Source organism: Myiozetetes cayanensis, unplaced genomic scaffold (genome assembly GCF_022539395.1).
Source record: "Myiozetetes cayanensis isolate MyiCay16 unplaced genomic scaffold, myiCay2020 scf28, whole genome shotgun sequence".
Classification (NCBI taxonomy): Eukaryota; Metazoa; Chordata; class Aves; order Passeriformes; family Tyrannidae; genus Myiozetetes; species Myiozetetes cayanensis.
Genome location: NW_026087499.1, coordinates 185783 through 212661, shown reverse-complemented (window position 1 = coordinate 212661; position 26879 = coordinate 185783). Strand labels below are relative to the sequence as shown.

The following is a 26879-nucleotide window of genomic DNA, read 5'->3' as shown; positions in this document are numbered from 1 at the left end:
TGTCTCACAGCAGCAGCCTCTGTCCTCCGGCTCTGGTGGGCAGAGTGACTGTGGTGGTGCTTTTGGAAGGCCCTTCCCAAGGCATTCCCCTGCCTCGCCGAAGGTTCCCTGCTGGAGCGTCCCCTCCCTCACAAGGCCTTGGTGTTTTGAAGAGGGAGCATGAAGCTGCCCTGATTAAAATTTAATGAGGCTTGGTATTATTGAGGGCCCTTTAGTGTCACTTCTGCACTCATCAGCAAATAAATACCTCAGCCGGCGGTGCAGGGGTGAGCACCGTCCCTGCCAGCGCCCGGGGGGCCACGGGGCTGCTTCTGCTGGAGAGGATGGGTGAGGAGACAGCAGCTCAGGGCAAAGTGGGCAGCTGGGCACCTGTTCCTTTTCTCCCCTGGCAGCTGCTGGAGCAGGGGTTCCCTTTTATTTGTTATTTGCATACTTTAGCCATTGGAATTGAATTTGTGCCCATTAAAACTAAATTAGTGCTGCCTGGAATTCTAAATAGGCTCTGGCAGAGCAGCCCATTAACTCTGTCGGAGCAGGTTCTGCAGATCCCTCCTCCACAGGTGCATGATGTGTCTGGGAACCACTGCAAAATATGGATTATTTGCATGCTCCCAAGGATAATTGGAGTACCAATATTAGAGACGGGGCATTATGATTTTGAAAGTCATCAGCATGGCTCAGAGCTGGGCTTAACTTCCTCTGCTTCAACAAAAGATGTGGTGCAAACATCTCGCCAAATTGTTTTCCAGTTCCTTGAGTTTGATACTATATTAATGCCATGATCTCCAGGCCCCTGTGCCCCTGGTCCATCACGTGAGCCTCTGGCTCTGCTCTGGCAAGCCCATTGCCACCTCTTGAGATTGCCCTGCTCCATCCCTGGCAGGTCCACTGGTACCTTTGATCCCAGGCTCTTCTTCCTCATCCCCCTGACAGTCCTCCTCTCTGGAGCCCCCACTGGTGTGCCCAAGATATTGGCTGCTTTGACCTTGGGGGTGGGGCCCTCTTGGCTGGGACCCCAGGAGTAGCCCTGACCCCTTGTCCCCTCTAGGGATGCCTTGTGCCTTCCTCTGAGTCCTTGTCCCTATCCCAGGCACTGAGTCAATTCTAGCCCTTTTCTGGGCTTCCTGGAAGACATTCAGGACCAAGGCAGGCTGGCAGCATGGCTTACTCTGGGATGCTGTGTGTTGGACTTGCTATTAAAATAATCTCTGTTGTTTGATAGTTTGATAAAGAGAAAATACACCTGAGTGAAATGGTGCATCTTGTTGGACAGAGGGGAATTTAATTTAAAGCATATTCTTTGCAGAAAAAACCCCCATGTTCAATCAGCCAGGGATCCTATGGCAGAATTATGAGACCAGGCTTGGCTGCTAGCTCCTGGTTCCAGGCAGGATCCTCAAATTCTGTTTGATTACGTATTGAATATCTTAAAATGATTATGAAATAAGTGAATCACACTTGTGTTCCTCCAGTGTTATGCACTTCTCAGCAGTCCGTGCTCCAGACATTTCCTCGGCATGCCTCCATCAGGCCCATGGCTGCACGTGTGGCTCTGTGCAGGATAAAACAGCTGAGAAACTTCCTTGTCTGAGCCCAGAGAAATGGGTTGGCACTGCACAGAGACAGACATCCTTTTCAGACTTTTTCATTCTGGAGTCACCTCTGTTCCTGAAGTGTCCACAGGGGCTTTGCGACCTTCCAGGCCTGGGGAGATCACCCAGATGGGGCACAGTGGCCCCAGTACAGGATGCCACGGTGCCCATCCTTCACTGCTGCCACAGCCCCTCTGTCCCAGTGCCACACCAAGGTGGGACAACCCATCATTGCCTCAGGTGAGCAGTCTCCATCTTGTGGTCCTTCCTTATGTAATAATAAAACAAACACTACAGGCATGCCTCTGTGGTCAGTAAATTCAGCTCTCCTGCTTCTGCGGAGCCAAAGCATGACCTGCCCAGTGCCTCGTGCCAGGTGCCGCTGGGCACTGGATGGGGAGAGGCTGGGAACTGGCACCGTGTCTCAGAGCAGCCCAAAGCAAAATTTCTTCTAGAATGTGATATAAAGTGGCCAACCTGACTCCTGTGTAATTGCTTTGAATCCAATTAATGCTGCCTGAGTAGATGTTAGGAATTATAAAGAGGGATCTAAGTCTGTGCTTGTCACCTAAACTACGATAATATTCCTTCAAAGGAGGCACATTTGCAAACATTATTAATTACCTGGGGAACAGCTCAGGGTTTCAACTGAATTAAGAGGGGAATGTGTTTTTGTGATTTTGGGTTTGATTGAGAGCAAGAGATTACCATATTCTCGAACAATGGAGTATTTCTTTGTTACAGACCTGGCAGAAAAACACAAGGAATTAGTCTGTACCAGGTCTCCCACCCCCAAAACCAATTTACTTGGAAGGACATTGTGCCAGGGATTACCTGGGGCCAAAAGAGCATTTAGAAGTGTTCAGCATGGGCTTCTCTAATCGGAAAAATCCAGGCACACAGAGCTAAAATTTGGTTTGATTGGTTTTTTTTCCACAAAGAGCCGTTTGGCTTTGAGTTGCGTTGGAGTTCCTTTGGGTTGTGTTGTTCTCGGGGTGGGCTGTGTGTACCTTCCTGTGGTCCTGCAAAAAAAAAAGAAGAAAATGCAGGTGCTGACACGGGAGAGGAACATGTTCTGGGATGCCAGATTTTGTGCATGATCACTAGGAATCTTTTACGGAAATTATCTACCCACACAAATGCGCAAATTTGCATGTCATGTAGGCAAAACACAGCAGACTTGGTTGTGGAAAAAGTGCATAAGAGCTCAGCAGCAGCTGCCTGTGACTTCCCAAGGTGCCTGAGACTGGCTTTGCAGAGCAGGACTGAGTTTTAGGGACAGGTTGGGTGGTCTGTGGCAGAATGACTCCTCTGATCCTTTGCCTGCTGGCTCTCTTGGCTGATCGGAGGAGTGAAGATCTGGGAGTTGGTTTGCTGCAGGTGGGAACCACCAAAAGTCCTGGGAGGAGGTGGGTGTTTAACCCTTGGGAGCCAACAGGCACTGCCACTGCAAGAGCCACTCTGGTGGCACTGATGAGCATCCCCTCACCCAAAAAGCAGTGTCTTTCCACTCTGTTAGAAGTCTGGGAAAATTTGAACGTATACATACAGAACTGGATGATCTGTTCTCCTTCTGGTCAAAAGGAAATGGAAATATATGGAGAAAGGGAAGAAGAGGAAGCTGAGAACATCAGTAGAGTCTGGCATCATAAATTAGCAGATTACTGGCTATCAATTTGCCTGTCTAGGCCCTGTGTCAGGAGCACAAACACGATTGCTCATTAAGCCCAAACCGTGTTCACAATTATTTTTCAAAGCGTTTTCAGGAAAGTAACAGTAATTAATAATCTTTAAAGCTTCTGCAAGTGCTGCTCATCCTGAGGTTTCCTCTTGGAGTAGGTGTGCATTCCCATGCCCTGGCTCTCCTCTGTCTGGATCTTCCTCATATGTGGAATGCATTACTGAAACCCACTTGGGCAGAGCACAGCATTCGCTTCCCCCTCAGAGGAGCAGGTCTGGCTTGTGCCTGCAACAGTGCGCTCCCAGAGAGCAGAGACAATGAAGCAGAAGGTTATTTATGGCTCTGTCTGCCTTGGGAGAATGTGCTTGAAATGAAGATGTTGCTGATGAATGGAAAAAGGAGAGAAAGGCTCAGAAAGCCCTGGGCCAGGGGCGCTGGCAGCACGGAGGTGTTCTGTGAAGAACTCTTCAGCCAGTGACTAAATGGTGTCTGGCACCTCATTCAAGTGTCTCAGGGCTGGGGAGGGCAGGACATCATAAAACAAGACTGAGGGGGTCCCTGCCATGAATTTCTTGGCTAAGGCATCCAGTAACACCTGCAAAGAGTTACAGGACACAATTTTGTTGTATTCAATCTAAATATATAGGAAATTACTACTTGGCATTATTTAAGTTAGTTAGGGCTTTTTTCCCTGAGTTTGGTAACAGCCTTGCCATGCACCCTGTGGGAAAGCTGGGCTCACCTTTATTACCTCCACTCATCGAATAACTGTAGTAACAACTGTAAACACCAGTTATTCCATAATGGCAATTAACCACCTGTATTCTGTGTGATGCTGTGTCGTATTAGTTGCATGAGGATTACCTGTGCTGCATGTCCTAGGGCAGCTCTGATAAGCTGATAAGTGGTGACATGTTTTTGTTTGCTTTCCATTCCCATGAGGATGCTCTAATCCTGCTGTGCTTTGGTCACAGCATTTGGGATCTTGCCCTGTCCCAAGGGCATGGCTTTGAGTCACCAGACTGGCCTGTGCAGCATGCAGAACTGGCAAGGCACTCCCTCCCTTCCCCAAGAAACAGAACCAGAGAACACAGACTGCTTTCCCTGTACATGGAGTCAGTTATCTGGTTTAATTCCAGCTGAGAAACCAGGGCAAGGAATATACATCAACACTGTATGCTTTCTAAATCACTACAATCAAGCTTAAATTCTTTTTTTTCTTCACTGTAAACCTGTCCTGAAGTAGGTTAGTGGATCAGAGCAGATCTGCTCTGTATTATTTATAGGTTTCCTTTTGGTTCTTGCTGCTTGGCTGGATGCTGCTAGAGAACTCCATGTTCCAGCAAGTCTTTCTCTTTGCTGCAGCTTTAAAACTTTCTATTTTTGTCTGTAGGAATCCCATCTCCCTAGCTCCCTTCTCTGCTAAATTCAGCACACTGGCAATGCTGAAAGTCTTTCATTGCATGCTGTGCCAACATCTGACTATGGTGAAAAGTGCTGCACTTTTTTGCTTGTGGGTGAGCACAGGTAGCACAGACAGCACCCAACACTGGTGCAGCTGTTTCTTGCTGTGCTCCTAGGGCCGTTGTCTTTCAAGGGATGTCTTCAGGGAAGGCTGCTGACCTGTACCAGGAGGATGCTTTGGCTGGGATATCGGTGGTGCACGAGTGCAGTTGCCACTCTGAGCCAGATAGCCTTATGCTCAGAAGCATTTGCAGGAAAAGCAATAGTTGTCTTTGGCTATGAGATCTGAATTTGGCAGCTCCCGCCCTCCCACAGCCCGACGGAGGAGCCCTCAGCGTTTTTACAAACTCTCATAATTCAACCCTCCTGTCAAAGTGAAGAGACTCTACGTATCAGATGAATGTGATAGGCAGGGTAGGGCTGCATAATTTATGGATCTGCATTTCTTTTTGATGAAAAATTTCTTTTTGACTCTGAGTCTAAAAGCTCCGGGAAGGGTGTGCTATTTTTTTATTGCATCTCTGAACTCAAATTATGTCAGATTCTGTGGGCACAGTCTGTGCTTGTTAAAAACAAAAAACAAAAACAACAACAAAAAAAAACACACACAAAAAACCACCAAAGTGCAGCCCTGGATTACTCTGGCTTGTGAACGCTGCTGGTCCCGCTCCATGCAGAGTAAAGCAGCTCCTTGCAGATCTGCACCGGTTGCTCCCAAGGATTAGTTCCTTTGTATCCAGAGGGAGCACGGGCATTCACAGCGTGCCAGGGATTATACCACATCGCCGGGTGCTAGTCCTGCTTAGCTGCAGGATGTCTGGGTGGCTGGGGGCCAGTTTGTTCCCAGGTGCTCCCTGCTGTATCCAGTATTGCAGGATCCAACTGTGCGCTTTGAAATGATTTGGCTGGGATTGTCCATGTGTTCAGTATCTCTCTGTCCCAGATCCCTTTTCTGTGCATTGCATGATCCACCTGGACCTTGGTTCAGCCCTGGTCAGTGACAGCTGCCTGGAGTAGCTGCCAGCACCTTCCTCCCAGGTGCTTGATGGTCCAGGGCTGGTGTACCAGCTCACTGCAGGTTCATTCCCAGCTGCACTGTAACCTCTGAAAGGTTGGAAATTTGGGATCACTGTCTTCTGTTCTCCTGCACATTGTGTGGAAGGTGCAGGAACAGTCGTTGCTTTGAGTAAACAGCAGCACAGCAGCATATTGCCCCAAGAAATTCTGGTCTCACTGCAGAGAGGGGTGCCTGGTGGTCAGAGTGTTGGAGGCTCAGGCTTTTGGAACAAGGGCTCCCTGTTTTAGCAGATTATTCTAAGTGAACCATTGCAGGCCGTGCTGACTGAGGTCGGAGAGGCTCATATTGCCAGCTGCACTAATTTGTAAGGATTTGGGAGACATACTGATCTTTTCTGGAGATAAACCACTGGAAATAGGGAAAATGTTATAAAACTGTGTGCCCGAGTTCCTGTTCCCTTATCTCTGTGTGAGTGTTGTCAAGAGTTTAAAATAAGTGTGTGATAAAGCACTTCATGGAGCAGTTGCAGTAATGGTGTGTCCTGAAAAGCATCTCCCCCTTCATCAGAGTGGGGAGCAAGCACAGAAGAGCTGTGCCAGCAGGATGGGAAACCATGTCAGTCAGACTGGTGTTGGAGTTCGGGGTGCTTTGGATAATGAGACAGCAAGAATCAAGACCTTTTACAATGTATATTTTTAATGGAGCTAGGAAATGGGGAGAAAATTGGAAAGCTGTTTCTGAGTCCTACAGGCATTTGGGAGGTGGTTAGGATATCATTAGAGGGAATCGTGGGCTGAGAGTTTCTCTTAATATGCAACTGAAGTCAAGAGCAACAAAGATCTTTATATAAAAATAAAGAGCAGAGGGACTGTATAAAACAAAGTGCATCCTAATCCCGTTGCACAGCCTTGTCCAATGTGCTAGTGTCTATGCTGGATGGTGCCATTCAACAGCAGTTGGATGGGGAGAGATTACTCCTGGAAAGGTCCTGTTTAAAGGGAATTGAAAAGGTTGATATTAATGGACTAGGAAAAAGAAAAATGAAGGTGTTATACAAATACTGTGCCAGATGAGGAAGTGTTCCCAAACTGTAGAGAAGAGAGTTCTGTCCTTTTGTATTACTGAATAAGAGGATAATGAATTTTATTAAAGAGCACAAAAGTTAAATCTGATTTAAGGAAAGGAAATACAGTGACACTGCTACAAGATGTCATTCACTTCTTGACTGTGGTAAACTCAAAAATGGAATGAAACTGTGTGGATGGCAGAGAATCCAGGGAAATAACAAGCAACCTTGTTAGGGGACTGCCAGAAGGGACATCAGAACTTGGACCTTTCTGGGATCGGCAGCACCTCTGGGGCCACTCATGGCTTTTTGTCAGTGTCCCCCTATGTGACCTCCCTCCCTTCCATGCCACAGTGCTCTCTTGGCTACATGGATTAATTTCCAACCTGCTGCCGTGCATCATTTCTACTTTGCTTGAAATTCACCTGTCAGGGCACATGGCAGCTGTGACATGGACGTGTGGAGGAGCATCCCTGGTGGGACAGTGCGGACTTGCAGTGAAGGGAAGGTGCCGTGCTCCCGAAAGCAGCGTGCCAGTCCTCCCCAATTACGGGTGATGGTTTTCCATGCGAAGCCAGGGTATCCACGGAGACCTGACTGAGCTCCCTGCATAGTGCTGCAGTGAGCTGTACAAAGATAATTGAAGGTGGCAGTGCCGAAGATTCATCAGCGGTGCTGGAAGCCTTCCAGTGGTGCTGAGCTGACAGCAGGGCTGGGCTGGAGCAGGCGCTGTCACGAGCCCACATTGGGTGGGACCCCCGCAGTGTCCCGTCCTTGGTGTCTGGGTGGCGGGGATCTGCTTTGTGCTGGGGATATCCTGCGGTGTCCTCCCTCTGCTCTTCAGGTTCATCCTGCTAACAAATGGTATCCCTCATCATCAAAATATTTTCCACAGGCCCTCTGGTGATTGCATGAGCGGTATCAGAAGTCATTTATTCTGAAATGTGGGCTCCAGGGGACACTTTCAGCAAGTTCAGCTGGCAAATAAACCTTTAAACCTTTACTTGTTAAAGCTTCCCCTGTCAGGCAGGTGCTGGGCTGTCATTCACCAGCCTACAGCCCTCCTCAACAAGCAGCTGCAGCATCCCTCCTCTGCGTGTCCCTGTGAAGCCAAAAGGGCAGAAGATTCCCTAAGCCTCAGCAAAGCTCTTGTTTTCCCCAAGAGAAGTATTTCTTCAAAGGACTATGGCAAGGTGACTGTCATTTATACTCTTTTAAACAAAAATCGTAACACCTTATGTGTTATTTGAGCAGTGTTTTGGCTTTTAAAAAGTTTTTTTAACTGTGCATCTTCTGAAGTCTTTCTAATGTAATTTGGGATTATTTGCAACTTCCAAGGTGTCAAAAGGATTCAAACCGCCTGGTTGAGGCTGCTTGTTACACTGAGCAGCAGTTGGAGAGCTGCTTTCCCATATGATGACTTTTGGTTATCAAGCAGGGAGGTAATACCTAATACTCAGTAAAAAGCCTAAATCTGTCTTGTGAAAAGGAATGAGTTCTTTCTGAAATGCTTCAGTGCTGAGACACATCTAAATCAAGTTATTGGGCGAGGGGTGGCTCTCTGCCATGGGGCAAGCAGCTTCCCGTGAACACTTAACTGCGTGTGATGCCTGAGCCGAATACCCTTCAGAGCTGCTTAACAGCTTCTCTTTTCCATTTTGGTGATATCTTTCTAAATTATACATTAAACTTATCAGGCTGAGTAATGCATCACAGCTTCCCTGTGTCAGACTTAATGTTCCTTACTCAGCTGCAGCTTTGTGTTTGCCTTTCCCTTCTGTTTATCATCAGGCAAACCCCGGGTCCTCCTTGCTGGGAGCTGCCTGTGGCAGAGATGCTCTGTAGGAGCCGGGGTCCAGCTGCTGCTCTGAGTGCCCACGGGAGTCGGGGGCTGCCCCATCCCAAGGCAAGGCTGGCTCACGAGAGCAGGACCTGCTGCACTGTCGATTCTGTGAAAGGGCCCTGAAAAATGCTGTGTCAATTGAACCCATGCTGCTGTCCTGTGGGATGTGGGTTTGCAATAGGTGGAGTTTGTGCTTGTGGATAAATAAGCCAAACACCCAAAGAACCTGAGCAGCCACCTCATGAGGCAGCACACGGAGAGAGCAGCTACAGCAGTATGTTGGCATTGTTGATCGTGGGTGAGAAGGGACTGACACCATTGCTGTTGTGATTTTAGGTGCTACAGGAAAAACAAATAATTTGCTTCTTTTCCTTTCCGATATGTCTGAAGACAGATAGTATTTGGTTAAGTGCAGCTTTAAAATGGAAACCCAAGCAGTTTTCTTGCAGTGCCTTCTCAGATTGTTGCACAGCAAGATGCAAGTAAGGAGAGAGGCATCTCTCTAAGTTTTAAGTGTTCTACATTAATGCCGGTATCTTCTGGGAAATTACCAGGCTTTGTTGCTGGAATTCTGTGTCTGTTTGCCCCTCGCAGAAATTGTCTCTGTAGGCACTGAGGACAAGCCTGTTCCAGAGGTGCTACAGCTTCTTCTGAAATGTTGGTGTTGCACAAGGTTGACAAAGGAGGAATTCCTAATTTTAGGGTTCTATTTCTCTTGCAATCTCTTTGTGTTTTGAGGTTTTTATATTTCTTCTATTGGCTGTTAAATACCTCTCTGCCAGGAGACGGACTGAGTTCCTTCCTTGCTTGCTGCCTCCCCTCTGAGCATCCTCAGCATCACCACCTTTTTGAACCCCAAGTTCTTTGGCTACATCAGGCCCTTCAGTTGCAGATGCTCTGCAGGACTGGTGCTGTTTGAAGCAGTCCTTTTATATTGTTACATTTTATTTTATTCTGATGTATATATAAATAATTGGATGCCTTTGTAGGCTGCAACTATACTCCTGAGTCATATATCCACCAGCTTTTTTTTTCCTTAGAAGTCGGGAGGCAGCTGTGGGAATTGGCACTGCTCTTTTAATAAATGCAGTCACTCCAATGCCTGTAGGTAGCACCTGAGCGGGTTTTTCTGAATAGCGCAGCTTTTTCTATTTGTAACACACTTTCACCTTATTATGTTTACATTCTATAGCAAAACACTGTATGTTTTCAGCAAAATTAATCAGTATAATTACATGTGATTTCCAATGTCAGGTTCAGCCGAAACACTGATTCAGGGCAGTGATTAGCCCTCTCCGCAGCAATAGGGATGGAGAGCTAATCTGTGCTGAAAACTCGGATTTTGAAAGATTCCATTTATACTCTGCTCATAAATTGAGTATTTCCTCTGACCTCCCCCACCAGTTTGAATAAAAATGTATTTTTTATCTGATGGAAGTGGACTGTGTTTGTTTCAGATTGCAGTTTTGCTGCTGTTTGCAGAGGCTGCTGCTACTCAGACAGAGAGGGGCTGAGTCTTTATTATCAGGACCTCTGCCCCTTTGCATTTGCCTGAGGTTATACCAAATGAACTCCTGCAATTATTTAAATCTGCATAGTCTTCATCTTCTCTGGTCCCAGAAAAAAAAAGTCATTGAATATTCCGTGATTCTGTGGTTTTGTTATATTGTTTCTGGACAGTGCAGCAAGAGCTGCATGAAATGCCATTCCTCCCATGTGAGCTGCCTGCATGTGGCTTGTAGTTTGTCCCTCCACATAGAAAAGTAAGTTTTTGACTCCTTTCAAGGTTCAAGGTTTGTTGTAAACATGAAAGAGTCATGCAAGTGTTGATTTCTTTTTTTTTTCTCCATTTCAGCCATGCAGCCTTTCAGAAGGCATTTTACAGACAGCTAGCTCCAAGTGCTTCATTTGCTCTTTCAGTCCTTTAGAAAGTACAGTGACACAGGACCGAAGCTCACACGTGGTAAAAAAGTTCAGATCAATTAAAACAATTTACTTTGTTGGTAATGATTCCAGACCATTGCAATTTATTGGTAAATAAGTGACTTCAAAAGCATGTTCATTCAGTGAGTGTAGAGAGGAAATGTTAACAGGTTCTTGGATAAATTATGTCTCTGATCACAGACTCGTCCTGCAGACCTTGCAGGGCCCACTTGTCACACAATCTGAGGGATTCTAGCTTTTGGAGAAAACCACAGTTTCTGATGGCTTTGTGGCATTCGGAGAAATGCAGATGATGGCGGGTGGCAATGGGCTGGAGGCTGCAGACAGGGCGGGCAGTCAGTGTTACCAAGGTGAGGTGCAGCCCTTTATGGGTTTTACAGAGACACTGCGTTCATGCTGATGCTTAGCAGAGGTGAGATGGTAAACAGCAATTACTAAGCTGATGCTTAGCAGAGGTGAGATGGTAAACAGCAATTACTAAGCAGTTTTTATATCAGCCACAAATGTATTTTGCAGAACTATTTGAATACTCTTTCAAAATGGACCTTTTTTTAGCAGAACTTAACAGCACTAAAAAATAGGAGTTGGTGCTGTTTTTGTCAGAGTCTCACTTATCCTGTGGACAAGTCTGCTGCAGTTTCAGTTTGCCTGCTTGGAAAATCGGCTGTCACATGCAAGGGACAGCCAGATCTGTCAAGCTCCACACAGTTTTCCAGTTGTATCACATTTATTTATTAAATTATTATTTATTTCTACTGCTCCACACAGTTCTATTGCATTTATTGCCTTTTGTATACTCTGAGGGATGATGGTTGTTTAGTGACAAGAACCTGGAAAATCATTCAAGTTGACAATGCTTTTTAGATTTCCTTTTTTCCTTGTGTCTCTATCTGTTAAATGGAAAGGTGAGGATATGGTAAACATGCTGGGAATGTGCCTCCAAGCTCTGGGCTCTGCTTTGTTGCCATCCCCACATCACCAAACTGTAGTGACGTGCATTTTATCTGTCCTGCTGCAGCTTCTGGTGTGGCAGGGTGTGCTTTGGTTGGTGACAATCTATCAGTGACAATCTATCTTTAATCTCCTTAGATGTGATGGTTACTTCATTCATTTTCAAACGATGTGTGCAAGTCAGGACAGAAGTTTTTAGTGATGTTTTCCAAGTTCTTGCAATACTCAGCCAGTGCGAACATTTCTGACATAACACCAAAGCATCAGGAAACCTGGAAAAGACAGCATTCGAACTAGCAGCGATGGAGGACCTCCTGTGGCTGTGCACAGGTGTTTGTTATTGAATGTTCTCTGCCCAAAGAGAGGGATGCCACATTCCTCAGAGAGCACTCTCCTAGCACACAGTCAAAAGGAGACTCTGCAGGGAATCCCTGTGTTCACCCATGCTGGTTTAGCTGCCTGTCATCTCATTACACGTTCCTTTGCAGGTTTCTTTTGTGCTTGCTACCTGTGTGGCAGGCAGACAGCACATACCATGTGAAGTATCTGCCCCCCCACTGGGCCTAGCAGGACATGGTCTCCCTTGTGCTTTTGCATCACAGCGTCCCCATTGCCCTGGGATGGACAGTGCTGTTCTCAAAAACAACCCTATCTGCAGCCACGTGTGGCACACTTAACAACAGACACTCAGATCAATTCTTACACTGTCTGATAAAGTTCAGATCTGAGAGGTCCAAGGTGAAGAACAAAACTGGTCTGTCATTTTTTTGAAGGACAGCAAGAGAAGGGTCTTTGTTTCTCTTCTATATTCTGTGCAGGCAGGAGAAAAGTGAAAAAGCAGTAAATTTGAAAATGCACAGAGCACTCTGAGTCTGGATAATGCAGACTGTATTGCTGTTTCTGGGATTTCAAGGACTCTTGTCATAAGCTGTTCGTTCCTCAGCATTACCTCTCTCTTAGATGCTTCTTCAGATGCATCGATGCCTAAGCTCAAAAACCCCTTTGATCTGTGCTTACTTTGCCAAGCATTTACCAACTTAAAAGTACCCATGTTAAACTTTAATATTGCCGTGTCTGGCACTGGATGTTCCAACTACTGCTGCTTTTTTGGGATGTCTCAGAAGATACCAGTGTATATAGCTGGGTCAAGTAGCTGATGGGTGAAATGAGTAATGACTTTCTGTGTGTAATAGTCTGCATCTGTTATTGAAATTCAGAAGCTTTCCTGCCTTTCCGTATTTTGTAAAGTGTACAGTGTCATGGGCATTGTGTGTTCTTTTCTCTTGCTACACCACACTGTACGCCACAGGCATCAGCACTCAATTTATAAAATATCTCAACTTTGTAGTCACTTTTGGCAAGTAAATAAAAAAAAAAGGAAATTTCTGCATTTAACAGCAACTGCATTGCTATTTGTTGTATTCTTCAAAAGGCATTGCCAAAACTTCACTGTTGTTCCGGAGCATACTGTGAAATAAAAAGATGAGGGAGATTCTCCAGGTGAGATGCAGCCATGGAGTTGTTGCAAAGTTATCAAGTTAGCAAAGAGTTATCAAAGAAATTGATAACTCTCATGTGCCACGTACACTCATCTGATATATTTGCTTTCACTGCTTAAAAATGTAATTGGATGGAGCATTGGCATCTGTCATAGGCTCAGCCTGAGCCTAAGAGCTAAACAAAGCTCACCTTCCTCTGCTTAAATAACACAGGTTTGGAGGTTATTGGGGCACTGTCATCTGCTGGGAAACTGCCAGGCTGCTCCTGTGCAGTGAATTTGAGACTGATGGATCAGGCTGAAGGGCAGTTTGCTTAGCTGTCGCTGGGCTGGAGCACTCTTCTGCTCATCCCTGATAACATCTCCGTTAGCAGCCAGGTCGCTTGCTCTGCTGTAGCAGTTTGAGGCAGGACGGGCTCACTATCCAGTTTACCATTCTCTTCTCTCGCTGTATGAGGGACCTGATTTGGAGCAAAAAGGAGCCAGGAAGCAGTGTGTGCTCCTCCCTTGAGTTCAGAGTTGCACCGGCACTGACTAGAGCCGTTTGTCCACCCTGGGAGTGGTTCTGTGCTTGCTCCAACGTAGTGAAAATAGAGAAACAAAATCTGTTCCTCAGATCTCCCCAAGAGAAACCTGAATGCCTACACAGCCAGAAAGGACTCGGAGTCCTCAGAAAGGTGTCATAAGGAAAAACTCCACTCTCATCAGCAGGTCAGAGAAGCCCCTCTGAGCTGCACAGCAGCACTGGTGGGGTTCACATTTCCATTTAAGTTTCCAAGGCATCCATGTGAGAGTCTCTGAAGTGTATGTGCAGCAGGCCCAGAAAGTTGGGCTTCTCAAAGTCTGCAACAGGAGTGCTGAGATGCTAATCCCTGTTTGTTAATCCCTGTGTCTGGGGGATTTGAGACTTCTGAGTGATAGTGAAGAAGAAAGAAGGTTGTCTAATAATCTTCTTCTTGCAGTTTAGAAAAAAATTCAAGTCTGATACTCTTTTTTTTGCTTTAGGATTTGATGTTTTCCAGTTTAAAGTGCTGCCTCAGTTCCTAGCTGGCTACTGTGGTTACCTTTCAGGACAACCTGGCTAATCAGTCACAGCTGTAGGGAGAATGGAGGGAGGCCAGCATGTCCTTGACATGGCAGTCTGGGGTGTGCCTGGTACCTAGCCATCTCTGCCTTTGGGCACAGCCCCCTGTTGCTGGCATTTACGAATCTTTTGTTTGGACTCTTACATCTCTGTGAGCCCTCACATCCAATGCAAAGTAAAGTTGGACTCCAAAATATGTACCAGAGGAGAACTTCGGATTCCTTGGCACTGGGGTTACTCATATATGGAAGGGTTATCTAGGCGTAACAAAACCTTCAAAGAGTAACCTGTATGCTGTCTAGCAGTGTCATAAGGGTTTTGCCATAGGAACAAAAATGTTGCCAAACTATAAAAGGCAACATTATGAAAGTGTTTTGAAGGTTATTGATGTTATTCCTCTGGGAATTGTATTATCAGTCACTGATATCAAAAGTAACAAATTTAAAGAAGTTATAAACGATAGAGCCCTTGGAGCAAGAGCAAAGAATAGAAATATAAAGGACTTGTTGGCTTACCATGTACTGTATAGGCTGCATGGAACACTAAAAAGCATTTATCTCCTGTTCCTCCAGGCAGGCATCAGGCTCACACGTGCTTCCTTTCCAGGCACCTGGAGCCCTGTGCCTCTGCGCTGTGTGCTGTGCGGGTGTAGGGAAAGGAGCCAGGGCTGGTGAGCACAGCTCCAGCCCCTGGGATGCTGCAGGAGCTGCCATCAGCTCCCAGCACTGCAGAGAGCTCCCTTTCTGGTGGGCTGGGGGTCTGCAGCACCCTGTGAAGGCTGAAGCTGATGCTTTTCTCCCTCGTGCAGGCAGGCCAACCCTTGGACACAGCCTTAGTCCTACATCCTCTCTTCCTGCATGCTGCTGTGCCACTGCTGTGGGGAGTGTACACAGGGTCTGATGGGCAATCCGCTTCCAAATGATTTTAAATCGTTTTCATCTGTACAAAAATAGCTTGGATCTTAGTGAAGCTTTAGGAGCAGCACTGAGGGGACAGCATGTCTCTGGAGGAGAAGCTTGTCATGAGCTCTCAGTACATTCTCTTGGGCTTTTCTTGGAAATGTCAGCTTTCTGTTACTTGGTCCACCTACAACAATACCAATTAAAAAAGTAAGAAGTGAAGTATCTTCAGGTACACACTGAACTGTTCTTAATTCACAGAAATGCATTAATATTTAACAGTTAATAGTGTTATTGAGGCAAACTAGGCCATCAGCATGAGAGAAAAACTTGCACCATCTGCATTCCAACTGGAATTGGAAGCAGTGCATTCTGTTGATAGAAACTTTGAAAGCACTTGGTGAATGTCAGCAGACCTTTGAAATTAAAATTTCTTCTTATTTCAGACCAACTATTATCGTATCTCTGGCTTGGATGAGCTGGGAAAGGACAGAAGCCACTTGGGGCATGATTTATAGTGCTGGCATTTCTGGCTGGTGATGAGGATGGAAGCGTTCTGAGCTGAGCTCTGTCTGAGCTCGTTTGAAATGCAGTGACAGAATTCCAATGTAAAGGTTGCAAGAAAAAACAGAAAGAGGGAGAAGAGATTCTGTGCTTCAGAGTGAAAAAAATAAAGAGTCCTCACAAATGTCAGCTGAGGGATCTCTGGCTCACACTTGTTGGGGAAAAATAGTCCAAATGCAGTAGCAAATCTTTTACAGAGCAGCAGCCTACAAAGAGAGCAGCACCATTATGGCATATTCAGTACCTTGGTATTTACATTTGTGTCTGTGATTTGATGGTGATTTGCCCATGTGTGCATGGGCAGTGTAATGTGATTTCAAACTATTCATGCAGCTGTAGAGCAGAACTCCACTCCACGTCTGCAGCTTTGGTGGCAGCCCTAGTCCTCACTGGTGCTTTGTGGGCAATGGAGCATTTGCTTTGTTTTACCCTAGAAAGAGCTGTGTTTTGCTGTTACATCGAGTAATCTTGGTGTATAAATCAGGCTGTATCAGTTAGCAAATTCAGTTGTTACAAAAATGAAAAGCACAATTCAAGTGTAGGACACTGAAATATCAGGTGGCTTTGCTGTTCTCCTCTGCACCCCTTTCCTTGCAGAAGAAATTCCCCTGTTCTGGAAATGGTTGCATTATGCAGGTTTAACGTAAGAAAACACAGAGGCACTGTTCTAATGTAAGTCTTCAAAGGTGGTGAGCTGGAGTAGCAGAATGTGCCCAGTATAGCAAGAAATGTGTGTCTATCTGTAATAAGCCTCATTTGTCAGGAAGAGTATCTCGAAGGAGTTTTGCTTTGCCCTCAGCGTTATTGTTTGAAAATCCTCAAGGCTTTTGCAGAATGAGTTGTAAAACTGCAGAGAGCAAGTGACAGGGAGGAGGAGGAGATATGTGGTGATTTCCATGTCAGATCTGTCTCCCTGCAGAGACAGTGCAGGATGTAGCAGCTGGGTTAAAGGGCAGATGTTTTCATTGTTATGCACTTTCCTTGAGTGGGGGTGTGACCAAGCTGAAGTAGGATAGGTTACTCTCTGGAAGTTTTCTGTGCATGCTTTTTATCATGGTTTTGTTTTCATATGCGGGCAATGGCACAGCTTTAGAAGGTTATTAACTGAGTCAGCTGCCCCAGCACCTCCTCTGACCAACTGCTTAACAGCTGTGAAAGTCTCAGCGTGTCTTTTAAGAATCCATACTTACTTACAGTCTTAAAGGACTGAGTGGAAAACAGTAAAAACTGTAGGTTTGAAAGAGCTCCTCTGCCTTGCTCTGTGAGTGGAAGCCTGGAGCCTACTGTGGTTCTTGGAGAAAAACCCTTTGGAGACCTGGGTGGGAGCCCAGTGCTGAAGGATGCACTGCTGTGCTGGGCATTACCAACACTGTGAGCGCTCAGATGCCAAAGACTTGGCTCTCCTCAGACCTTCCCAGGTGACTGCTTTCATGGTGTCCAGGGGGTTTGTTGCTCCAGGGCAATAAGCAGGACAGATTTCCCTGCTGCATCTCTGTCCCCAGGACCTCTGTGCCAGCACCACCAGCTCTTCTGTGTGTTCCTAGATAAACAAACGCAGTCCCAGCTCATGGCAGAATTATCTTGTCCCTGTCAACTGCCTGTGTAAGTTAAAGCTTCCAGCTGGGAGAGGTGACACAGATGAAAAGAAATTTCCATTGTCCAGAAGAATAATACCTTCATGAGAAAGAGAAGTGCCTTTTGTTTTATTTTGCTGCATGTTTCAAGTTGTGCAGCATCATCCTTCTGTTACACCTTTTACTAGCACAAGATGTATTGCTATGAAAGGTAAAAAGCATCTCAGAAATCAATTTCTTTTGGAACTTCGGAGGCCAGGAATTACAGTGTTGTATTTCTCTGTATCTTTCAAAGTATATGTTAAGTAAACATGATCCCCGGGAGTATTCAGAGGCAGCTCTTTCTGTATAAAATATCTTCAAATATATCACATTTGATGATGTATTGGTGAGTGTTTGGTATTTGTTCTATATTAAGACTCTCTTAGTTTCCTGCTCATGCTATTTAAGTCCTGCCCGGTGATGCCCACGCTGCTCTGTGTGCTGTGCCCGTACCAAGGTATTGAAGAAGAACTGGGAAGCGTGTTATAAAGCATACAGATAAATTAAATCTTGATTCTCTTTAAAATAGTTGCAGGAAATCTCATAATCTCAAAAGAATTTTCTTGCTTTCCAAACTCTTCAATATTTGCAGTACATGGAGCTATATTGGCCTCTAGCCCATCTCTTGTCTCAAAAATTAGTGAATTTAAACAAACAAAAAGACTCAAAAGAACTTGGGCTAAAAAAGTGGGAAATGACTATGTATTGAAGTTGTGGCACTCTGACCTTTGGAGACAAGGTATCCTCGGTATACACAGGGCATAAATCTTGAGACTCCAGGCATGGCTGGGGTGTGGCAGTGGTGGAGAGGATGGGGATGGCCACTGCCCTGGAGGGGACCTGAATCTTCTGTACACAGGCAAGGACAGTGACAACTGGCAGCAGCTCCTGAGCCAGTGCATGTCAGGATGCTGATTTAACTGCATTTAAAACCTTATATGCACCAGTGTTCTTTGCCCAGCTGAGTCCTGGCGTTCTTTCTTCCCGAGGAATCTTTTAAGGGACAGAAATTCCACCAGCTCCTTTGTCAGCTGGAGCCATAGGACACAAACCTAATTCAAAGAGCTGTACTGGTTAAAAGGGATTTTGCAGTAGAAGGAGTTCTACTCCACAACACAAATTCTGCTCTGTGTCCAGCTCTGGGGTCCCACTCTCTTCCCTGTGCTCCAGTGCTTTAGCTGGGGAGCCAGGGCTGTGCTACATCTCTGGTAATTGTCTCATTCTCCCTAATTAAACATGCCCAGCTCTAAGGCAATGGCTTGTGCATTCAAAGTCAATGTGTTTGTTTTCACGGTTAGTGTGGAAGATAAACATATTCTAATACATCAGCCACCGGGTTGTCTTCTACAGCATGACCTCAATTAAAAATTAGTTCAAGGATAAAGAAATTGCTGAGATTCAAACCAGTAATCTTGCCCAAAGCTAGCATTTGGTGTCTGTAAAGGAAAAAATTCCATTATTTCTGTGTCTGTGTTGTATCTTTGTGCCTTGTTCTTCAGGTATCCAGGCTCTGCTCTCAAACCTTTGAAAATCCAGAGGAAACCCTCCAGACAGACACTGCTATGAGCAGTAGAAGATTCTGTCATCCATGTGTCTGGGAATGGTTTCCTTGATTTGATTTTTAGATAGCATATCGATGATACACAGATACTCCCAGTACCTGTCCCTGAGTTACCTGTGGGTACTGAAGGAACGTGTAACAGCACCCCTCAAAACCACAGAAACCTCTTAGTATTATCAGTTTTTGGCATAATAATCTGTTGGATATTGATCTAGTCAGTGCACAGCAGTGGATGTGAATTATCTTCCCAGAAAGCTGAAATTCCTTTTCAGCTTTTTGGATTGTTTGAGGAATTCAAAGGATATTTTGTGAAGGAGTAGTTGTCACAAAAGAAAAAACCTATTTATAATTTTAGGGGTGAACAGGGAGGAAGGGGGCACAGGAGCTGCCTGTGCATTCCCCTGCCATGCTCTGCTGCTCCTTCTACCTTTCTGCTTCGTGGTTTAGTCATTAAGGCTGGAACAGGCTTCACCACACAAAGTACTTTGCAGTTTGGACACAACAGAGCTAACATGGATGTCCAGTGCCAAGTGGGGCGAGTGGCTGTTCTTGGGGGTAATTCCTTGGCTGGGACTAAATTCACCAATGCTTATCATCCCTGAGGATGATTTATTTCCTTTCATCCTTCCAGCAGGGAGTACAAATGCAAAACTTTCAGCTCAGAGGTATTTTTCCAAATAAAATTATCTTCAGCTGTTGTCATCGGTGATTTGGGAGCCTTTGCCAGTGAGATTTTGCCTTGAGCTGATTGCCTTGGCTGAACAGCTGAAGAGCAGCTGGAAGCTGGCCAGAAATGGCTTTTCCTTTTTGCTTTTAAAACAAAAAGAAATAAGACAACCAAACCAGCATGCTTTTGGATGAGAACAGAAGGAAGGCAGAGTCTTTTTGTGATTATTCTGCCTGAGAAGGAAGACTTCCCTTCATGGGGGACTGACTCTGGGAAGTGAAGGCAGAAGCTGGTTGCTGAAATGAAAGGAGGGCTTCCCCCATGGCTGAGCCGGCCTGGAGTGCTGCAGGCCGTTCCTTCAGCCCAGTGTCGACCAGCCCTTTGCTGGCTGCCTGTGCCCCCACACCTGCCAGAACTGTTGCAGTTTTATTTCAGTTTTGAGTTTCTGTTCCTGTGAAAAATACCCACATGGAGCAGGCTAATGGAACAATCATTGTTTTACTTGGATAATTTCCATGGTGGGTAGCAGAGAAAGCTGCCCCGCTGCTCCAGCCACTGGGACAGAGGGCTGCAGCACTTTATGTGCCATTGCCACTTTCTGGATAATGTGTACACTTCCACCATCATGTAGTTTTTGTTCTGCATTTTTCATGAGAATTGGCATGGTTAAGCCATGGAAGAAATGTAACGCCATGCCAGTCTGATTTATGGACCACTTAGTGCTGATGAAGCTTCAAACAAGAGTCAGACAGATGTTGCAGTTGCATTTTTCTTTATCAAAACTATCAGCTTTTTATGTTTAACTGCTTGTTGCACCATCTCCTGCTCACCCTCCAGCAGCAGTGGAGCCCATTCATCCACCACACTGAGGAGGCAGGTGAGATGTCCCAGCATGACAGGAGGAGCCAAGGAGCCTTGCCCAGGTCAGGGACAGATGGCAGTGCCTTCGACTCAGTTGCGTGGGAAGGGAAACAACTCTGCTGAGACTCTGGGCACTGGAATGACAGGCTGCTTTCCAAAAGGCACATTTTCAGAGCCATCTGCAGCCCAATCCAGGGCTCCCCTCCCTGCACTCCAGTGAAGAGCTTCTGCTGTGGCATGTCCTCTGTCCTGGCACCGTTTCCACGTGGAATTTACATTTGCAATTTTTCTTTTAGTCTTTCACATCTCTCTTGCTCTCCTGGCAGATCACCATGAATAGTGATTCACTGCTGATTTCAAGTTTTCAAAAACACACCTATTCTCTTCATCATTTTTCGTCAAAACACTTCAGTTCACCAAATAGATTGGCATTCATGAGATTTGTCAATCTAGGGTCAACTTTTAGGTGTAGACATAAGGAACAAACCTGTTGGGTTTGTGTTTATTTTACATGCTTTCATATATAAAAAATACAAATTTCAGTGCCAATCCACTGCTGAGGTCCACTTGCTTGTGCTGCAGTGAAGTTCAGAAGACCCGTCGTCCTGACCTCACAAATGGGCACCATCACGCTGTGAAAAACACAGCTATCTGAGAGGAACAGAGAAGCACCTGCAGAACTGCCACATTGCCCAATGCTGTGGTGGCAGCATGTCTTTGCTCCCTTCTTTGAAACTTCTCGGGGAGCAAGAGGCATCTTTACATGAAATCTCTGAAGCATATTACTTTTTATTACTTCATCATCTAGATCACTAATTACATTAAGTTAGCTGATGGAGACTATTTGGGTGTATAAGTAATCATTTTTATTACCTGAACCTTTTCTGAATTATGCACGAGGACGGTGATGTTTCAGACCTCATTGTGGAAAGAGAGGATGCGATGGTTTCCTGTGTCCTCTGGCTGTCTCTCATTTGGGGCAGATGTGCCCTGGGAAATGGAAGGTTTTGAACACTTCACAATTAAACATAAAAGGTTCAGTTGTTTGTCTCCAGAAGAATCTTGGGAATAGAAGAGCCAACAGTTTTCTTTGCTTTAGCACTTTCCAAAACTGCTCCGAAATAAATTGTTAGCTGTTCCTTACAAGGTTGCCTTGCCTCCTCCTTGTGCGGCACAACTCTTTTAGAACAGGCTGCAAGAATTTGATACTATATTTTCACAGAATCTTCACTGAGAATCCCCTGGTTGCAGTTCTATCCATAGAGGGAAAAACGCAAGTTCCTGCTTGCACGTCTTCCTAACTTAAAAGGGCTTCTCCTACAGACAGAGGGATGTTTCTGGTTATCGAGGTCACACTTTAGGGGGCTGCTCTGCTTGTCATGTTGCTGTACACAGGCACTAGTGGCCTCTCCACTGCTAGCACCTTCTTAGCCAGCCTGGAGATGTGACCAGCTGCCCCCTGATCTCAGAGATGTGCAGGGGGGGGCACAGGGGATGCATGGTCACCCTGCACCTGGTGGTGGTGAGTGCTGCCCTGCTGCTGCCCTGGGCTGCTCCAGGTGCAGCTCCTGACATGCTGGGCCTCAGTGCTATGCTTTGCCCATCAGAAGTTCACTTCCACAGGTCTCCTTGGTCTGGGTGTCTGTGTACTGCTCCGGCCCTCCCCTGCTTTTATAAGCAAGTGCTCCTATTAGCACAACCTTTGCACGTGAATGATATGTTGTGTTCCCTCTACCCCTTGAAACAGGGCTCTAACAACATTAATGAAACATTAGAGTTTTAATTACACCATTATCCTATTTATTTTTATAAATAATTCCAAAGCAGTCATTAAAGTTTGCGAACTTAGGAGTAAATGACTTAAGGGAAAGAAATCAGCTCCTCAATCTTGTTATTATCTATTGTACAATCTCCCTGGGATGCTGCTGGGGAACTGGCAGAGTTGTTCTTGTTGCTGTTGTTAAGACGATTCATTTGCTCGCAGGGTGGTAACACACCGCTCGGTGGGACGGCACTGCAGTGCATCACAGCGGGGTTGCCTCCCGCTCGCAGCCCCTGGGAAGGTGTGGGGGGAGAGGAGAGCGTTGATCAGCCTGCAGAAGCTGGTGCCTTGCTGTCCTTCTGCAGCAGCTCTGCAAACGGCTCTTGCAGTCCCCACCTTCTGCAGCTTGCTGGCTTCATCACAGAGCTGCAACATCTTCAAAAGACAAGGAATTCCAGGCTTGACTGTAAAGAGCCCATCGTTGGGGCACTGTGTAATATTGTTTGTGAACCTCGTCGGCTCTTCCCCCCCCTCTCTGTCACTGTATGGAGAGTGTGGCTGTTCCTGATGTTCTCAGATTACTTTCTGTGTATTCAAAATAGCCCTGATGTGGACCAGAAATGATGGAAGCATTGGCTCAAATGAACCAAAGGTCCCTTAAACCAAAACAAATTACCTGGTATTCATCGTAAGTTGTGTTTGCAAGACTCTTGCAAGTATTCAGTGTTGTAGTTTGGAAAAAAGGTTCAATCTGACCAGACAAAGGGAGCAGGAGAGTTGCAAGCAGATGGCCCTCAGGATGGGGGAATCCATCTGCAAACTGTCATGTCTGTCTTTTGCCACCTCTTTGAAAGAGCAGCTCTGATCTCGGGGAAATCCAGGACATATTTGGATCTAATTATGATGCTTTCTATCACGATTTTAATTAGGAAGATAAATGCAGGGAGCTCTGAGCCGGGGACAGGCCCACTGACGTAACTCTTGCTCTGCTCTCCCTGCAGAACCCAGACATCGTGTTGGTGCACTATCTGAATGTCCCAGCCATCGAGGACTGTGGGAAACCATGCGGCCCCATCTTGTGTTCAATAAACACCGACAAAAAGGAGTGGGCAAAGTGGACTAAAGAGGAACTCATTGGGCAGCTCAAACCGATGTGTGAGTACCTGGAGCCGTTTTTGCTTTTTTGCTGTATATTTAGAGTACAGTGTCTCTCACAGCCACCAACCATCCCTGTGAAGGAGTCATTTGTCACCGTACAACTCGTTTCGCATCTGCATGCGCTTTCTTCCTAATATGCAATACTTCTGGGATGCATGGTATGAAAGCTGCCCAGACTGTCCCCAAAAGGGTCCCCTCTGCACACTGGGAAAAAATTGTACCTGCACTTTTGAGGGCTGTTTGTAGGCATCTATTTACTTGCAAAGAGCCTGCTCAGCACTGGCAGGTGGATTCCCCTAAGGGCACTTCATGTTTGGGTGGTCAGTGTCAGGTCACAATGGGTTGCTGTAGCTTACAGAAGGCCCCATGGAACTGAATGTTTTGGATGAGCATCGTTTCCTTCAGTTCTGAACTTCGCAGTCTGAAGAGTCTGCTTAGGTGCCCAGAGTGATGGGGAAGTTTGCCCTCAAACAGGCAGTTCTTTGGACCTCTCTGCATCTGGCTTGGTATATAATATTTTCTTTTGCATCAGTTATATTGTGTGCCTTCCCCTGGAGAGCATGTTCCAATGTGCATACAAACAACTTTTTGCAATGAAAGATTAGACATAAAGTGGGTCATTAAGCAAGAGAAAATTAACTGTAGGAGCCACAATACCATATCTGAGTCAACAAATACCAGGTCTGCTTCTGTCCCTGCCCTCTGCCCCTGCCTGGGCACTGGTGTCGTGCCTGGCTTCCTGTAATTGGAGGTCACAGCCATGGAGTGCATGCTGATGTGTCTCTGCCATCCATGAAAGATCAGTCTAATGCTGACTGCAGCCTTAGTAATCTGAGTTCGCACCACTCCTTTGTTGCATCCCAAGCTGTGCAGACCCATGTATTTCTTTTCTACACAAAGCTGGAGGGCAGAAGACGGCAGAAGAGAATAAAGAAAATGACACATTTGCCCCTGGGGCTGATAACCTTAGGCAGAAATCTAGGCTGTTGAAGGTGTAGCTGAGCCTGGACAAGTACCTTAACATTAAACAGGAGAGGAAGCAGCAGCCTGTTAAAAAATCTGCAGTGCATCAAGAAAATTATGTGAAAACTACAACGAACTCACTATAAATTTAATAACACTTGGCTCTTTTATGTCTCAGGAGGGAAGAGTGAAATTCTGCGCAATTATTCAGAGTATATATGCATGTACACGTCTCTGTTTATGGGTACATATCCTGGGAAACACATCCTTAGAAATGTAGCTACAATCAAAGCTTTGGATTCTGATCAGACCTGAAAAACAAGGAGGACATAGATAACTGTATTTGGGGAACGCAGAGGGACACCGCTCGCCAAGAAGCCATCAGATTTGGTTCCAGCATGGGGTGTGCCATGAAGTTCTGGAGCCAAGCATGTTAGTTTCATCACATTTTTGCATTAATCATGTTCTTTCACAGACTTCACAGTTTGATTGCCTGATGTTTCCAAATTTCTCTGCCCTAAAGCAGATTTGTCAATGACTTAATCAAAGTGTTGTGCTTGATGTCGGTGGTGTGGCAACAGTCTTGCCCTTTTACCTGTTTTGTGTTGCAGTTCACGTTTTATTCCTCTGGACTTGGAAGCTATGTGAGGTTTTTGTTGATGCTTTTGTTTTCTTAGTTGCTGTTTCTCATAAGAATTTCACATTTAAGACAATATAGCGATGATACAGCCAGGGTGTGTGTGGAGGTCCGAGGACACTCTACCTGTAGGAAGGTTCCTATTTCAGACCACTGATGTCATTCAGGATTAGGGGAGAGAAGCTGATACTAGTTCTGCCTTTGGGGGAAAATGCTTTCTCCTGGTCAGAGGCTGGTGGCAGTGTCCAGCTCTTGACTCACTGAGAACATGTGCTTGATTGTTCAAGTCCTATTCAGCCTGGACTGGAGTCAGGTGTTAAAGCTGTTGACCTCTGTCAGGTATTAAAGCTTTTCTACAAGAATCAAAGGTAGCAGACAGTGGTGTGGTAGCCATAGCCTGGGAGCATGTTCTCTTGGCCATGTGTGCCTGGAGAACTAAAAATGATGTGGCAGATGGCTGGCAGGGTGAGCAGCATCAGTCTTAGTCCAAGCCAGACAAATACATCAAACTGTTTTTTGTGAAATGCAGAGAGACCCTGACTGGGATGATCAGGGAGTTTGTTTCTTGTATCCATTATTCACTCAGCTCCCTCTTCCTTCCCTGCCACATCATCCCAAAGTCAGTCCAGGCTTCAGCAAGTCCTCAGCAGGCATCAGGGACAGGCATTGGCTCCCGGTACCAGCCTCATCACCTCCGTGAGCAGGAGCAGGGCACTGAGGTCTGGGTGCCAAGAGGTGGCTTCTGCCCTGGTCCTGAAGGAGACTGCTGAACCCAGAGAGAGCTTCTTGGCTGGCTGCAGGGATGGTGTTCCCTCATTCTGTGACTACTTGCACAGGTGGTTATGGATTAAAACCATTGTTTTGGAGTAGCCACACAGCTCTGAGAGCTTTGTGGAAACAGCATTAACTTGTTCTAACATAGCTGGTGTGTGAACTAATTAAGAGACTGAAATGACCCCATCTGAACATCCGTGAAAGGTAAATGCTGCAGATGCTCTGAGGATTTGAGGTTTTTTCAACACCTCCAGCTGGGTTGAGACTGTAAATAATTAATCAGCCTGATTTCAGTTTTCATGGCTTTGGATTTTTGCTTTAGTTCTGATGTATTTGTCACCTGCCTTTGCACTGGGACATCCCTGATCTCCTGATTGTCCTCTCTGGACTATCACTGTTGGCTTGTCAGACTTCAGTTTGACAGTCCTCGAGACTGAAGCAGATGAGCCTGAAAGGGCTGGATACACATTCGTGACCTCCCACATGATCATTACTCTCTCCTTCCAGGCTCAGAGATGAGGCCTCTCATCTTGGAAGTGTCAGCAAAGGTCAGGGAGCACAGGGAGGGCTGTGACACCTCCTCTGATGGCAGACCTGCAGTAATCCGACTGTCGGGAGCATCCCAGTTGGGTGTCTGAATCAAAAGGGTTATCTTGTGTGTTGCTTTGGTAATGGATGCAACCTTTGGGGACATTTGTGCAAAGTGAACAGCTGTAATACATGAAAATGTTGCAGGAATGTTGTCCGAAACACCTGTAAGTCATTTCAGGATGCCTGGTGTGAAGAAGGGACCTCTATTTGGCATTGCTTTCAATTTCCCCCCCTCTTGTGCCCCATTATAGTCTTGCTTTGAGATTTCTCTGAACAGATTAGCAGATGTCCTTAGAGGCATCTGGTGGTAAAAGCAAATTCAGTGGCAGAATCCAACTCAGCAGAATTCTGTATATAAACTCCATATGATCAGCAAATTGTGGGCCAGCTCATGTTGGGGGTTTCTCCAAATCATCCCCTTTTGGCTCTCTCATCCTTCAGCTGGCAATATATGAGTTACAAGCTCACAGCTGGTGCTACGTTGCAATCCTTGTTCCAGGTCCACTATAATTAAGAGCTGTCTTCCTTTCAGAGAAAAAGTTTTTTCATTCCTCTGCTGCATAGAAACTGAGGGCTTCTGTTTGTGCCCCCTGAACGCAGCCACAGCTGGAAAGTTTCACATGGTGCCAGTCAGAGTCAATGCCTCTGGGCATGGGCCAATCTCACCTCTTTCCAGAGTCCCCAG

General features: G+C 45.9%; 1 protein-coding gene across 8 annotated transcripts in view; it reads left to right on the top strand.

The window, feature by feature from the left end:
* The window catches only part of CAMTA1 (calmodulin binding transcription activator 1), a 225458-nt gene that overhangs the window by 147403 nt on the left and 51176 nt on the right, over positions 1-26879 (top strand). For all 8 annotated transcript variants that reach the window (XM_050322445.1, XM_050322444.1, XM_050322442.1 and 5 more), the window contains one exon: positions 23073-23226. In XM_050322445.1, coding sequence (XP_050178402.1) covers positions 23073-23226 — 154 coding nt within the window. The remainder of the gene's footprint in view (positions 1-23072; positions 23227-26879) is intronic.